Below are 17,230 nucleotides of genomic sequence, written 5' to 3'. Positions count from 1 at the left end.
ATTTATGCTCCAAATGTGAAACCACCCAAATATATAAATCAATTAATCACAAACATAAAGAAACCCATTGATAATAATACCATAATAGTAGGGGACTTCAACACCTCACTTACAGCAATGGACAGATCATCTACACAGAAAATTAACAAGGAAACAATGGCTTCAAATGACACACTGGACCAGATGGACTTAACAGATATACTGAGAACACTTCATCCTAAAGCAACGGAATATACATTCTTCTCCAGTGCATATGGAACGTTCTCCACCCCCAACAAGTACAGAAAGATCAAGAACATATCAAGCATATTTTCAGACCACAACGCTATGAAACACGAAATCAACCACAATAAAAAAAAAGTTGGAAAGATAACAAATACTTGGAGGCTAAAGAACATCCTACTAAAGAATGAATGGGCTAACCAAGAAGTTAAAAAGGAAATTAAAAAGTACACAGAAGCCAATGAAAATGGTAACACCACATCCCAAAACCTCTGGGATGCAGCAAAGGTGGTCATAAGAGGGGAATGTATAGCAATCCAGGCCTTCCTAAAGAAGGAAGAAAGATCTCAGATACACAACCTAACCTTACACCTTAAAGAGCTGGAAAAAGAATAGTAAATAAAACCCCAAACCAGCAGAAGACAGGAAATAATACAGATTAGAGCACAAATCAATGTTATCAAAACCAAAAAAACCAGAACAGATCAATGAAACCAGAAGCTGGTCCTTTGAAAGAATTAATAAAATTGATAAACCACTAGCCAGTTTGATCAAAAAGAAAAAGGAAAGGACCCAAATAAATAAAATCAAGAATGAAACAGGACAGATCACAACCAACACAGAAATAAAAACAATAATAAGAGAATATTATGAGCAATTATATGCCAATAAAATGGAAAATCTGGAAGAAATGGACAAATTCCTAGAAACATATGAACTACCAAAACTGAAACAGTAAGAAATAGAAAATTGGAACAGACCCATAACCAGTAAAGAAATCAAATTAGTAACCAAAAATCTCCCAAGAAAACAAGAGTACGGGGCCAGATGGCTTTCCAGGGGAATTCTACCAAACATTTAAGGAAGAGTTAACACCTATTCTCTTGAAGCTGTTCCAAAAAATAGAAATGGAAGGAAAACTTCCAAACTCTTTCTATGAAGCCAGCATTACCTTGATTCCACAACCAAAGACCCCACTAAAAAGAACTATAGACCAATTTCCCTGATGAATACGGATGCAAAAACAAGATATTAGCCAACCAGATCCAACAATACATTAAAAAAATTATTCACCACGACCAAGTGGGATTTATACCTGGGATGCAAGGCTGGTTCAATATCTGCAAAACAATCAATGTGATTCATCACATCAGTAAAAGAAAGGACAAGAACCACATGATCCTCTCAATAGATTCAGAGAAAACATTTGACATACAGCATCCTTTCTTGAGAAAAACCCTTAAGAAAGTAGGGATAGAAGAATACCTCGAGATCATAAAAGCCATATACGAAAGACCCAAAGCTAATATTATCCTCAATGGGGAAAACTGAGAGCTTTCCCCCTAAGGTCAGGAACAAGACAGGGATCTCCACTCTCACCACTGTTATTCAACAAAGTATTGGAAGTCTTAGCCTCAGCAATCAGACAGCACAAAGAAATAAAAAGCATCCAAATCAGCTAGGAGGAGGTCAAACTTTCACTCTTCGCAGATGAAATGATACTCTATATGGAAAACCCAAAAGATTCCACCAAAAAACTGCTAGAACTGATGCATGAATTCAGCAAAGTACCAGGATATAAAATCAATGCACAGAAATCAGTTGCATTCCCATACACCAACAATCAGAAAAAGAAATAAAGGAATTGATCCCACTTACAATTGCACCAAGAACCAGAAAATACCTAGGAATAAACCTAAGCAAAGAGGTGAAAAATCTATACACTGAAAACTATGGAAAGCTTATGAAAGAAATTGAAGAAGACACACAAAAAAGGAAAAATATTCCATGCTCCTGGAGAGGAAGAACAAATATTGTTAAAATGTCAGTACTACCCAAAGCAATCTATGTATTCAATGTAATGCCTATCAAAATAACACCAGCATTCTTCACAGAGCTAGAACAAACAATCTTAAAATTTGTATGGGACCAGAAAAGACCCCGAATAGCCAAAGCAATCTTGAAAAAGAAAACCAAAGCAGGAGGCATCACAATCCCAGACTTTAAGCTGTATTACAAAGCTGTAATCATCAAGACAGTATGGTACTGGCACAAAAACAGACATTCAGATCAATGGAACAGAATAGAGAACCCAGAAATGGACTCACAAACATATGGCCAACTAATCTTTGACAAAGCAGGAAAGAATATTCAATGGAATAAAGACAGTCTCTTAAGCAAGAGGTGCTGGGAAAATTGGACAGCAACATGCAGAACAATGAACCTGGACCACTTTCTTACACCATACACAAAAATAAACTCAAAATGAATGAAAGACTTAAATGTAAGACAGGAAGCAAAATCCTCAAGGAGAAAGCAGGCAAAAATCTCTTTGACCTTGGCTGCAGCAACTTCTTAACATGTCTCCGGACGCAAGGGAAACACAAGCAAAAATGAACTATTGGGACTTCATCAAAATAAAAAGCTTCTGCACGGTGAAGGAAACAACCAGCAAAACTAAAAGGCAACCAATGGAATGGGAGATGACATTTGCAAACAACATATCAGATAAAGGGTTAGTATCCAAAATCTATAGAGAACTTATCAAACTCAACACCCAAAAACAATCCAGTGAAGAAATGGGCAAAAGACATGAATAGATGCTTCTCCAAAGAAGACATCCAGATGGCTAACCGACACATGAAAAAAATGCTCAACATCACTCATCATCAGGGAAATACAAATCAAAACCACAATGAGATACTACCTCACACCTGTCAGAATGGCTAACATTAACAACTCAAGCAACAACAGATGTTGGCGAGGATGCAGAGAAAGAGGATCTCTTTTGCACTGCTGGTGGGAATGCAAACTGGTGCAGCCACTCTAGAAAACAGTATGGAAGTTCCTCAAAAAATTAAAAATAGAACTACCCTATGACCCAGCAATTGCACTACTAGGTATTTATCCAAGGGATACAGGTATGCTGTTTCTAAGGGACACATGCACCTCAACATTTATAGCAGCACTATCAACAATAGCCAAAGTATGGAAAGAGCCCAAATGTCCATCGATGGATGAATGGATAAAGTAGATGTGGCATATATATACAATGAAGTATTATTCAGCAATCAAAAAGAATGAAATCTTGCCATTTAAAACTATGTGGATGGAGCTGGAGGGTATTATGCTAAGCAAAATTCATCAGAAAAAGACAAATATGACTTCACTCGTAAGAGGACTTTAAAATACAAAACAGATGAACATAAGGGAAGGGAAGCAAAAATAACATAAAAATAGGGAGGGAGGACAAAAACATAAGAGACTCTTAAATATGGAGAACAGAGGGTTACTGGAGGGGATGTGGGAGGGGGGATGGGCTAAATGGGTAAGGGGCATTAAGAATCTACTCCTAGGGGCGCCTGGGTGGCGCAGTCGGTTAAGCGTCCGACTTCAGCCAGGTCACGATCTCGCGGTCCGTGAGTTCGAGCCCCGCGTCGGGCTCTGGGCTGATGGCTCAGAGCCTGGAGCCTGTTTCCGATTCTGTGTCTCCCTCTCTCTCTGCCCCTCCCCCGTTCATGCTCTGTCTCTCTCTGTCCCAAAAATAAATAAACGTTGAAAAAAAAAAAATTAAAAAAAAAAAAAAAGAATCTACTCCTGAAATGACTGTTGCACTATATGCAAACTAACTTGGATGTAAATTTTAAAAAATAAAATTTAAAAAAATTTTTTTAATTTTTTAAAAGAACACTTACCCCACATTTTAAAATCTAAATCATAATGACAAAGACAAAATGAAATCAAAAAGGGTTCCAAACAATCAGAAGAGTTGCCAAAGTTTACTAAATTTAACAATTTACTCAAAACAAAGAGAAAAAGCAGTTAATTAAGCTACATCTATTTTACACAGATTTCTAATGGGGTTAGTTAAATATACACACGTGTATATATAGCAGCAGCACCAAAAATAACACATTATAAGAGGAAGATGAGGATATTCCACTGCAGAAACCCAGTAAGAATCGGCAAAAATAAAACATTAAATGCTAGAGGTAATGAACTTTAAGAAAAAAAAACAAAAAACAAAACCAGCCAGAACTCAGCTGCTGGGAAAGGCAAAGGTTGGCTGCCACTGGGGGAGAAGTAGAAAACCTATGGCCACCCTCCTCAACTCTGTGGTGACACAGGGAAAAGCCTTCGAACACTGAGGAAAGGCAGAAAACTCATTTGTACCCGTGCTAACACAATGATGCAAAGCAGAGATTGGGGGAGGAAGAGAAAACTGCCTTACACCCAAGACTTCCCATCCCTATCAACACCTACTGTTTAGTTGTGGAGCTGGGAAAGGAATAGCTAACACACCTGCACTCTGAAATAAAAGATAAAAGTTGTTTGCCTCAGGAAAGAGATAGGTACCCCAAGAAAGCACCACTCTGAGGTTCCAGCAAATAAGACCTCTTGAGGCTAAAGTTAGAACAGGAGAACTAAGAAACCCCCTTGTTCCCACCACAAAACTTATTCCAAGTAAAGAGAAGAAGTAGTCTATTGCTGGGGAGAGAGAACCCAAGAGAGAATTCCTATGGGGCTCGGGCTGGCAGCACCTGCTGAGAGCTAAGAGTGGAGCAAGAAGACTGAAAAGATCCCTCCAGCACCCCAGGCCTCATACTAGGCACAAAGTGGCAACAGACTATAACTGGAAGAATATGAAGCCTATCAACATCAACTGAATCAACAATAAAACCCAAACTAAGATCAAACTACAGACTTAATGCTTAACTCCCTACACTAATGCCTTGGCAGAAGAACAGGACATAAATATTTTCAGGCATAAATATTATTTATCTCAGTCTCTGTTCTGTCACACAGATTATCCAATATTCAAACAGGAATTACAATAAACACAAGAAAGCAGGAAAAACAAATCTATCATCACGACATAAAATAAAATAGTCAACAGAACCAAACCCAGAGATGTTGGAACTATCAAAGAGGCACTTTAAAGTAACATGATTACTAAGTTAAAGGATCTAGTGAAAAAGGTAGAGAACATGTAGAAACAGGGGATTTCAGAAAAGAGGTAAAAATTATAAAAAGGAATGTTATGGAAATACTAGTTATGAAAATAGCAAGATGAGAAAGAAATCCTTTAATGAAAAAAAGAAATCTGTGAAGAATAAATGGTTGAGATATTTACAAAAGAAAAACAAACTATAAATCCAGAAAGTACAGAGAAACTTGGAAAGCTCAGAGAAACTGTATTTTTACATATAACGGTCAGTTCCTTGTAGGAAACATATAGTAAATCTTGGGTTTAATGCAATCTGACAATCTCTGCTTATTATGTGGAATATTTAGACCTGTGCTATCCAATATGGGAGCCACTAGCTATACATCATTATTTAAACTAAACTGAATTAGGGGTGCCTGGGTGGCTCAGTTGGTTAAGCGTCCAACTTTGGCTCAGGTCATGATCTCACAGTTCATGGGTCTGAGTCCCGCATCAGGCTCTGTGCTGACACAGCTGGCTCGAGCCTGGAGCCTGCTTCGGATTCTGTGTCTTCCTCTCTCTCTTTCTGCCCCTCCCCTGCTGGTGCTCTGTCTCTCTGTCTCTCTCTCTCAAAAATAAATAAACATTAAAAATAAATAAATAAACAAACAAACTGAATTAAAATTTAAAATTCAATTCTTCAACTGCACTAGACACATTCAAGTGCTCAGTAGAAATATGAAACTGAGGACTGCTATTTTGGACAACAGAGACATAATATTTCTATCACATCAGAAAGTTGTATTGGATAGTACTGTCTTAGGTCATTTAAAAAGATGTTTTTTAATGTGTATTTATTCGAGAGAGAGAGAGAAAGAGAGAGAGCACGCGCACACACAACAGACCATGGACAGGGGAGGGGGCAGAGAGAGAGGGAGACACAGAAATCCGAAGCAGGCTCCAGGCTCTGAGCTATCTGCACAGAGCCTGAAGCGGGGCTCAAACCCATGAACCATAAGATCATGACCTGACCCAAAGTCAGATGCTTAACTGACTGAGCCACCTAGGTGCCCCCTAGATCATTTATATGTAATGCAATTACAGACATAGTTAAGACTAAATCCACTACTATGCTGTTTCCTAATTGTATCATATCTTTATTTTTTGCCACCCTGTTTTCCTGGGCTCCTCTTCATTAATGAAGTATTTTTATGATCTCATTATTTTCTCTGCTAGTGACTTACTGACTACCCTTCTTTTTTTTCTAACATTTTTAGTATTGCTGTAGGGTTTATATTAGACATCTTTAGCTTATCACAATCTATCTCCAGATACTCTTATACCACTTCATGTATACTGTAAGAACATTACAGCAATAGTTTTTCTCTCTTCCTACCCTTTGTACTGTTTTCATCCATTTCACTTGTATTCTCATTATGCATGCCTACTTCCATAATCTTTCAAATGTAATTTTGATGACAAAACTATTGGAAAATGCAAAGCCCTGTAACAAATGAATATTACTTTACATACCTTGTTGTCACTAACATTAAAAATAAAGATTTTTTAAAAATTTATTTTGAGATCTAGAATTCTGGCACTTGCTAACCCAATAAAAGATAAGAAAACAACATCTTTATCACTAACTTTTTACACCATGAAACCTATTATTGTCTGTCTCAAGCTTCAATTTTGGCCAATTATTTGACAAATTTATCTCAAACTCAAAAGGGGTTTAGGTTTTGTTTCACATCCCTTTGGCTTCACGTTTGGAAGATGTAGGACCTTAAGAGAATACAGAACTAAAGAAAATATTAAGATCTACTAAATAGCAGATTAGTAAATTATCTACCATTTTAATAGTAATTTGACCTTAGAGCCTCCAGTTTCATATGTAAAATACTATGCGTCACATTCAAGATTTTGGTTTTGAAGATACATGTAGGGATTTTTTTTTGTTGTTTTTTCTGGTTTTTTTTTTGTATGTAGGTTTTATTATCTGTTTCATCTATCTTGTTTTTGCTTTTTGGGTCTTTTTTTTTTTTTTTTTTAGAGAGAGAGGGAGAGCACAAGCAAGGGAGAGGGGTAGAGACAGGCACAGAGAGAGAGAGAGAGAGAGAGAGACAGAGAGAATGAAGGAGGAGGAGGGAGGGGGGGAATCTTAAGCAGGCTCCACACTCAGCACAGATTAAGACGCGGGGCTCAATCCCACAACCCTGGGATCAGGACCTGAGCCGAAATCCAGAGTCGGAGGCTGAACCGACTGACCCACCCAGGCGACTGGAGTGGTCTTCTTTTTTAATTACTTTTTAATCACCTGGTGTTGCTGAACCTATTACTTTCTTTTCACATTACATTCTTTTTTTTTTTTTTAATGTTTATTTATTTTCAAGAGAGGGGGAGAGAGAGAGCACAAGTTGGAGAGGGGAAGATAGAGAGAGACAGACACAGAATCCAAAGCAGGCTCCAGGCTCAGCTGTCAGTGCAAAGCCCAATATGGAGCTCAAACCCATGAACTGTAAGATCATGACCTGAGCCAAAGTTGGACATTTAATCGACTGACCACCCAGGCTCCCCTCACATTATATTCTTTACACTATTTTATTTTGTTAAGAAGCAATGGTTTCTGAGTCTTCTTTTCATTCAAAAGTTTAGGTTGAGAAACCAGACCAGGACATGGATTTGTTCCATCCAACAAAGTCTGTACTTACACTTTTCAAGTATATTGTAGATACCCACCTGGTTCACTGACACAGACTATGATCATCACTCAAAAGAGTCACAATCCCAGGTTCATTTCCAAAACAGATGCATATAGTATGGCTTTTGAGCCACTGGGCCATCCCTACATTATACCTTTTGACTAAATATATTTTGTGGCTCATTTCTCATAAATATACTTATGCTGTAAACAACAGGCAATGAGTAAATCCACTCTTTTTCATGGCAAGGTCACAACTCTCATATTTTTACTGGCTTACTAACGACTAAATTAAGCCCCTATTTCTAAAAACAAAAAAAAAAAAATACACAGTGAGCTGAAAATGAACAGCTACTTCAGTATGACTGCCAACGACATCACTAAAAAGAGAACTAATATAATCCAATCTTAACTCAAAAGACCTAATAAAACCGCAGAAAAAATAATGTGTACCTTTAGTATTAAGAACCATTCATTTTTTGCAGAAGAGTACAGTTCTATAAATTCAAAATCTAAAAAATTTTTTAAAGCGTAATTTAAAAATAGTACCAACAGTGAAGCCCTAAAATCAGCTCCTCAATGAGAAGTTCTTAGACACTTACCCAAGTCTTCCCAGCATCTCAAGCTCAGGAACTTGTGGTCCACATGTCTCTATCTGCAGTGGCTGGTATTCATATAGAGCTTCTTCAAGCTTTTGAATAGGTGCTAATGAAATATGCTGACCCTGTTAGAAAAATGAATTAGAGCAATATCTTTTAATATTATTTTCATATTACTATTTATCTGTAGACTAAATTCCTTACTTTAAAAATATTATCTATTAACTCTGCTATTTCATGGGTACAATTCATTATATTACTGAAACCCGCATTATATAATTAACATATGGTAATTGACATGATTTAAAAGAAGAAAACCAAATCCATCATTAAATTCAAATTTAGCATTGGGACTCCCGGGTGGCTTGGTCAGCTGAGCGTCCAACTCTTGATTTTGGCTCAGGTCATGATCTCAGAGTTCTCCTGTGCTGAGCAGCTGGAGCCTGCCTGGGATTTTCTCGGTCTCTCTCTCTCTGTCCCTCCCCCGCTTGCACATGCTGCATGCACACTCTCTCTCTCTCTCAAAAAAATAAAATGGGTGATGGGCGTTGAGGAGGGCACTTGTTGGGATGAGCACTGGGTGTTGTACGTAAGCCAATCTGACTATAAATTATATTTACATAGATAAAAATTTTAAAAAATCAAAAATAATTAAAAATAATAATAAATTCAAATTTAGCCTTAAAGAGTATATATCTATTCATTATCAATGGTAGAATTAAGCACATATATAAGTGCAGTCCATCCTCATATTTTCCTATTTTTATTATACAGCTTTGACAATTTTGGTACTCAGTGTTTTACTGAAAGCCCTAATTAGGCAAGAACACTAATTAAATTATTCCCCACAAAATTTTGCCACATAAATGTCTACTCTCTTAAGTCTTTAAAATGAAAAAAAAAACTTACTTACCAAATGTGTGGATATGATGGTTACTTATACCTCCCGCCCCCACAAACACACACATAGAGGGAATTCTGTAGTAAAAACTAAGTTGAATGAAACATCCGGGATTTTTCTGAAAAGAAATAACTACTGACTAACTAAAATAAAAGGACTGTATTTAATTACAAGCATACAAAATTAAAGACCACTGAGCTATATAAATCATTACATTGAGATTTATCATACATTTGAACATAGATTCTAATTTTTAAAAATCCCTATTTTTTTATACAGTCCATGTTTTCAGATTCTAACTCTAGTTATTTTTTCTTTGTATAGTTCTCAACAACTTAATTCCTAGCTTTTTAATAAAAACGAGCTCTTGCAGTTATTAATCCCACCATATTCTAGTTTATAGTTTAGTTCTGTTGTTACCTCCCTTAGTTTCCTTTATTTTTCTCCTAAGTTACTAAGTTGGATACACAGTACATTTCTCTTTTATTTGAAAAAAAAAAAAAGTAAAAACTATGACTTAAAAGTGATAAAGTGCAACTGAGGCAGTGAGAAACAACCACTGAAGACATCTGCATGTGACCTGTGGTTTTTCTTTTCAACAAAGTTTAATCCCATGTAGCATCACCCTAGTTAGTTTACTGTCAGGTATTAATAACTTCTTTGACAATGCAACCTCAAAAGTTCTTCCCCAAACACTGGCAAAGGACTCAAACTGCCATTTAGCATATAAAAAAGACGCTTAACATTTCTAGTCATTAAGGAAATGCAAATCAAAACCACAATGATATACCATGTAACACCCATGACTATTAAGGATGGCTATTATCCAAAACAAACAATTAAAACCACAGAAAATAACAAGTTTTGTCAAAGATGTAAATAAATTGGAACTCTTGTGCATTGCTGGTAGGAAGGTAAAATGGCACACCCAACTATGGAAAACAGAATGTTGATTCCTCAAAATATTAAGTATAGAATTATCACATAAGCCAACAAAATTCCATTATTGACTATATACACAAAAGCAGTGAAAGCAGGAACTCGAACAAATATTTGTACACCAATGTTCATGGCATCATTATTGACAATAGCCAAAAGGTAGGAGCAACCCACGTGTCCATTGATGGATGAATAAATAAACCGAATGCAGCATATACACACAATGGAATATTATTCAGCCTTAAAAAGTTAAAAACGTTGACACATGTTAAAACGTGAATGAATCTTAAAAACATTATGCTAAGTAAAATAAGCCAGTTACAGGGGCGCTTACGTGGCTCAGTCAAACATCCAACTCTTGACTTTCAGCTCAGGTCATGATCTCATGGTTTGGGAGGTCGAGCCCCACATCAGGCTCTGTGCTGATAGCATGGAGCCTGCTTGGGATTCTGTCTCCCTCTCTCTTTGCCCCTCCCTTGCTTGCTCTCTGTCTTTCAAAATAAATAAAAATAAACTAGAAAAGAAAAGAAGAAGAAGAAGAAGAAGAAGAAGAAGAAGAAGAAGAAAGAAGCCAGTTACAAAAGGACAAACACTGTATGATTCTAATTACCTGAGATTCCTAGAGTAGTCAAATTCATAGAGACAGAAAGTAGAATGGTGGCTGCCAGAAGCCAGGGTGAGGCAGGAAGGAGACAGGATGTTAGTATTTAATAGGTACAGAAGTTTTAGTTGGAGAAGATTGAAAAAGTCTGGAGATGGATGCACTACAATATGAATGTACTTAATATCAATAACCATATACTTAAAAGGAGTTAAAATGGTAAAGTTTATGTCGTGCATATTTTACCATAATTTTTAAAAATGGGTTTTAGATATTCTGATTTACTCATTTACCTGGCTAGAATAATACACAGGAAAAAAAGAAGTGAAATACCTAGAAAACTTTGTTAACATTATTTTAACCCTCAACCTCCATATGTTTCAGAGCCTTTCTAAATAAACATGAAACTGTCAAGCGAAATCTTATACTATCTCACAGTAATCCAATCTCTGAATAATGAATCTAAGTACAGGGGGTTACACAGGTTAAGAAGAGGATTGCCCAAATGGAACATTTTAAGTGGCATTTTGACATTCCTGTTTCAAAGTGTCTTCTTCATAACCTGCCAAGTACTAAATTCTCCTGCCATCTGATACAAAAAGTCCAGTATTAGCGTCACACTGTTAGGTTAGGAGGGAAAAAAAAAAAAAAAAAAAAGAAAGAAAACTGTAAGAATTAAAGAAGGAACATATTATAGTTCCACTAACATAGTAACGCAGATTACTTTATTACTCCCATTTTCATTTTATAAATCAGTGTAATGCCCAGAAAAGATGATACAGAATGGGTATTTTCAAGAGCTAGAACACTTTCCAGAAAAAAATAATATTCAAAAGAGACAGGCTCTCTTAAGTCATTACAGTAGGAAACATACTTAATCATTCACTAAATACCAGCAATAAAGCCCAAGTTACTAAAGTTATGAAATCATATAATCTAAAATCTTCTCTCCAAGTTGGTAGGCACATGAAAGATCAAGTGGTAATATTAACAGTTAACATTATTTACTTGGTGCCAGGCACTGGCCTAAGGGTTTTGTTTTGTTTTTAGTTTTTTAATGTTTATTTATATTTGAAAGAGCAAGGGAGAGAGACAGAGAGGGAGTAGGGGAAGGGCAGAGAGAGAGACAGAGACCCAGAATCTAAAGCATGTTCCAGGCTCTGAGCTGTCATCACAGAGCTGGACGTGTGGCTTCAACTTCAAACAGCAAGATCATGACCTGAGTCCAAGTTGGCCACTTAGCCATCCAGGTGCCCATAAGGGCTTTTTTTTAATGTACTATTTCATTAGTATTCACAATAGTTCTAGGAGATGAATACTATTATTCCTACTTTACAGATAAGAAACAGGGGTTTAGATATGTGACTTAGCAAGGTCACACAGTATTAAATGACAGATTGAGTATCAGAAGCCAATCCTGTCAGATTCTAAAGCCTATGTTCTTTTCCCCTAACTTCCTTATTTTATGAATAAAAAAGCTAAAATATAAATTTTCCTAAAGTCACACAGTAAGAGTCAAATCTCCTAATTCCTATCTCATATGGGTTCTACCATACAACACTACCTTTTAATATCTTATTTTTAGACAATATAATCATGGTTGCTCAATTTAAAAGTTTGACATTAATAAGTAAATCCTAGATAGTTAAAAATAAATTTTACTACAAATCCTAATAACTGAAATATGGTCAAAATAACACAGTGTCAAAGAGGATTCTTTTTAATTATGCGATTTAGAGAACAATAAATGTTACTCTGTGATAATTCTGTTTACCATGAGAATGATAAAACAAAATTCATAAATGATGCACAACTTAACCTTGTAATGTTCAATCAATCTTTCCCCAAAAATACTTGGTGTGAGATAGATGCCAAGTTTCTCAGATCTAAAGCTGGAAGAATTTACAGGACAAATCATGGACATAATTAAAATTAAAATTAAAATTAAAATTAAAATTAAAATTAAGTCACCAACAGAGAAAATGTCTTAGCAAGTCCTACAAGGAAAGTGTTGGGGTTTTTTTTAAGTGACTGGAGGCAAAAAAGTCTCTAAAAGTTTGGATGCAAAATGGTAATTGAACGTGATATTTCCACCAAAACAGTTATGATATGACTCTAAATTATCAGATTAAGGAAATCAAACTACATGAAGCTCCAGTGATATATCACATCTGAATTAATGGACATTTCATCAAAGAAGATCCACAAATGGCTAATATGTACGTGAAAAGATGGTCAACATCATTAATCTTTAAGAAAAATTCAAATTACAACCACAATGAAATACTACTTCATAGTTACTAGATTTGCTATAATCGAAAGGATAGATAATAAAAAGTTTTACTGAGGATGTGAAGAAACCGGATCCTTTCACACATTGCTAAGGAGAGTGTATAGTGGTGCCACCCCTTTGGAAATGAGTTTAGCATTTTTTCTTCAGTTTACAAATAATGTACTTTGACTTAGTATTAGTAATACTAATAGGTAATAATAATAGGTATCCAGTCAAGAGAAATGAAAACATATGACCACACAAAGACACAAGATATTCCTAGCATCATTATTCATAGTAGCCAAATAGTGGAAATAATCTACATGTCCATCAACTGGTGAATGAGTTAGAAAATGAGGTACATTCATATGATATAAAAATTAACTCACAATATTAATAAAATATGCTGAATGCTATTCAGCAACAAAAAAGAATAAAATATTGATACATGCTGCAACATAAATGAACTTCAAAAACATTATGCTAAGTGAAAGAAACCAGGCAAATGACTACATATTGTACAATTCTACTTACATGAAATGTCCAAAAAAGGTAAAACTACAGAAACTGGTAAAAATCTACAGAAAGTAGATTAATGACTGAGGGCGACTACGAGTGTGAATTTAGAATAACTGCAAATAAATACAAAAATCAGTTGAACTGTACATTTAAAATGAATCACTGGTGGGGGGCACCTGGGTGGCTCATTCCATTAAGCATCTCACTGTTGATCTCACTGGCATGAGACCTCATGATCGGGCTCCACACAGGGCATGAAACCTGCTTAAAATTCTCCCTCCCTCTGCTCCTCCCCCACTCATGCTCTCTCTCAATAAGAAAAAAAGATGGTGGTTCAAATCAGTTCAACATTGTTGACTACAAAATATCCAAGTAGAAATTATCAGTAAAGGCAGCTAAAAATACAAAACAAACCCAAGAGAAATTCTGCTATCTTTCTCATCAAAGCGATGGACAAGTCATGAGAATAAATAAGATTTGGGGGAGGCAAATGTCTTGAAAAACACCCACATTAAGCAATCAAGTACATTTTGCTGACTTTGAAGTGTACAACACGAAACTGGGGCCTTTCCAACTTTTGTTGTTGTTGTCATATAAATAATAAATAAATGAGGCATGGAGGGTAAAAATGTAGTGAGAAGAGCCACAGTGAATTATAGAACCTAAGGTAACATCCACTACACTCAGGGGGAAAAACCCATGCAAATCTACATTCAATAGCATAAGTAATGTTTTTACTCCCCTAGAATAACAAAATGGAGCCCCTGATTCTCTTCTAAGATATACCTGAGAGCCCTATATCATATTTCAATCATTTGTCAAAAATATAAGCACACATGGAACGATTTTCAAAAATTCAGCTTATTCCCATTCAGAAAAATATACAAACATTTGAAAAGCGATGCTGACCAAGGTAATTATACATGGCTGTAACTTAAGTATTAATTTGAAGTATATTCTTTAACTTTTCTTACTTAGCAAATTTCAAGTCTATTATGAAAATAGTTTACACTTTACTAAAACTTAACTGTTAGATCATCTATACATTACAAACATTATCATTATGCTTTCTCCTAAAATAAAGGAAAAGTATAGACTACCTTTTGTGCTAACTCCAAAATCAGGATTTCATTCCAAATAAAAAGTTACTATGCTCTAGATTTCTGGAATCCATTCAAAAAGAAAAGAAATTAACTCTGAAAATAACTTTTACTTTAAGGAACTTCTGGTCATTATGTTAAAAGAGACACACACACACACACTTTTACAATGCAGCAACCATTTAGAATAACATCACTAAAGAAAATATATTATTTTCTAAGAAAAATAACAGCAACAGACATAGTTCATTAGTAATCATTAGTATATAGGTTCCTGAAATAAGCAATAATAAAAATACTAAAAAACATAGGAGTGCGCTTGTCATGATGCGTGGAATTGTTAACTCACTATATCATACACCTGAAACTAATATAACACTGGATGTTAACTGGAATTAAAATAGAAACTTTAAAAAATACTAAAAATGAGAATACCCTTTCATATAAACCAATATACAATTCTCTGCTAAGTACCATAGAAGAGGTATTCATTAAGTATTAGCAATTTAGTATGATAGGTTAAATGATTCTGAAAAGCCTTTAACACAATTTTAAGAACTCTCTTAATTTTTCTGTCTTGCTTAAATGACTTACTTGCCAGGCTAGCCTCATCTTCACCATATTTGCTAATAAACCCAGTAAGCTTGATAAACTCTGAATAATTAGCTGTTTAACATCTGTCTCCCCCATTAGACCATAAGGGCCTATGTTCACTGCCATGTCTACAGCACACAGCATGGCAACAAAGAGCTACTCAATATTTTGTTGAATGAATGAATAAAAGGGCATGTGAACAGTCATATGGTATAGTAATATGAACACTAGGAAAACTAAGAGAAGTCAGGTGTCCATATTCTATAAATTTAAGAATGCTCTCACTAAGCATAAACAATTGAAATTTTGTTAATCACATATACTATGAAGTTACATAAGCAATACATCTCTACCTTTCCACACCTTAATATTGTTTTCTTTCACGTAATCATTCTAGAGGTTGTGGATGCTTTTTATCCCTAGGCTGGAAATGTACCTTCTAGCCACTTAAGAACTCATTTTAACAAAATTTCAGAGGTTATTGTCGTATCCTGTTGCAATCATCATTCATTCACATAACAAATACTGAATACTAATTATATGTCCAAAATTAAAAAGTACAGCAGTAAACAAAACAGATGTAAGTCCTGCACTCAGGTAGCTTACATTCTAGTAACTTTTCAGTGAGATTCTGCCTTCTACTTTTAAGTCTCTGAATCATCTAAATGCAAAAAAAAAACACAAAGAAAAAAAGAATACAATGACAGTGATGTTTGTTTTCATAAACTGAGTCCTTTCACATATTAAATTTATCAAATCCTATAGAATGTGTCACACTGCTCAAGAGAATTAAAAACCAGAATATTTCAGTACTCTCAGAGCATTAAACCACTACAATTCTGGTTATAATTTCTAGAGAAAATATCTGTAGGAGACTTCCCAGAAAATCATTTTTTTTTCTGAAATACTGTTTCTATGTTGGTAAATGTCCTAATAACTTAAATATGTATGTGCACATATGTGCATATGTTTTCCATTTGTGTATATATACATATGCATTTGTATATGGATGTAGATCTATTTTTTAATTATGTGGTGGGTGGGTGTGTACTCACAGAATTTTATAATGGCATAGAGAATACTTAAAGAATATGCCTGGCACTGCTTTCAAGCTGCTCCTTCTAATAATATTTTTTTGGTAATTCAGTTGCTTTTCATTTTTTTGAGTAGCAAGCAGAGCAATTTTTATACTATGCTGTTCTGATCACTCTAGGGTGATATTAGCTTGTCATCACCACAACAGCTGCACAGTAATAACTTCCTGGTAGCACATAATTTCATGGTAAGTACAATTCATTTTCCCCCATAGATATGTCTTTCTCTAATTTCTTTCAAAATTTACAATAAACAGTATTAAGGCCAATAAGGAACAAGACCCTGCATGGTAAGAAATAATTATATATTCATATATAAATATATATGGGGGGGACTGCTTCCAAACTAAAATGAACTGAGGTGATGCAACTTCTTTCAGTTTCATTGTCATAATCTAAAATGGGATGGGGTGGGGTGAGGGGGTGAACTGGGGGTGGACTAGATGTTCTTCCAGGTCTAACCTGCTATGATTTCATAACCACTAAGTGGAAATAAACCACTACCTCATAATGTATCATAAAAATAAAAAGAATTTTCCCCAAATTTAATGTAAAATAATTTGATTCTAAATATACCAGAGAAACAGCCAGTGGAAAAAAACAAGCATGAATTCCAATTCTCAAGTCTCTACTAGAATCAGGAGACTACAATCCCTTTCTGAATGCATGCTTTGTAATGAGCAGAATATAACTTTTTCTAAAAATTATTATGGTTTGCTCTTTTAAGCATTCTAATGCTGGATTATTCCCACAAATCAGCC

General features: G+C 35.3%; 1 protein-coding gene across 1 annotated transcript in view; it reads right to left on the bottom strand.

The window, feature by feature from the left end:
- MNAT1 (MNAT1 component of CDK activating kinase) overlaps positions 1-17,230 on the bottom strand; it is a 207,044-nt gene that overhangs the window by 68,969 nt on the left and 120,845 nt on the right. The window contains exon 7 of the mRNA XM_030319244.1: positions 8,453-8,574. Within this exon, the coding sequence (XP_030175104.1) occupies positions 8,453-8,574 (122 nt within the window). The remainder of the gene's footprint in view (positions 1-8,452; positions 8,575-17,230) is intronic.

The sequence above is a fragment of the Lynx canadensis genome, chromosome B3 (genome assembly GCF_007474595.2).
Source record: "Lynx canadensis isolate LIC74 chromosome B3, mLynCan4.pri.v2, whole genome shotgun sequence".
NCBI classification, from domain to species: domain Eukaryota; kingdom Metazoa; phylum Chordata; class Mammalia; order Carnivora; family Felidae; genus Lynx; species Lynx canadensis.
The sequence above is the reverse complement of the archived record's forward strand: the minus strand, read 5'-3'. Positions and strand labels throughout refer to the sequence as shown.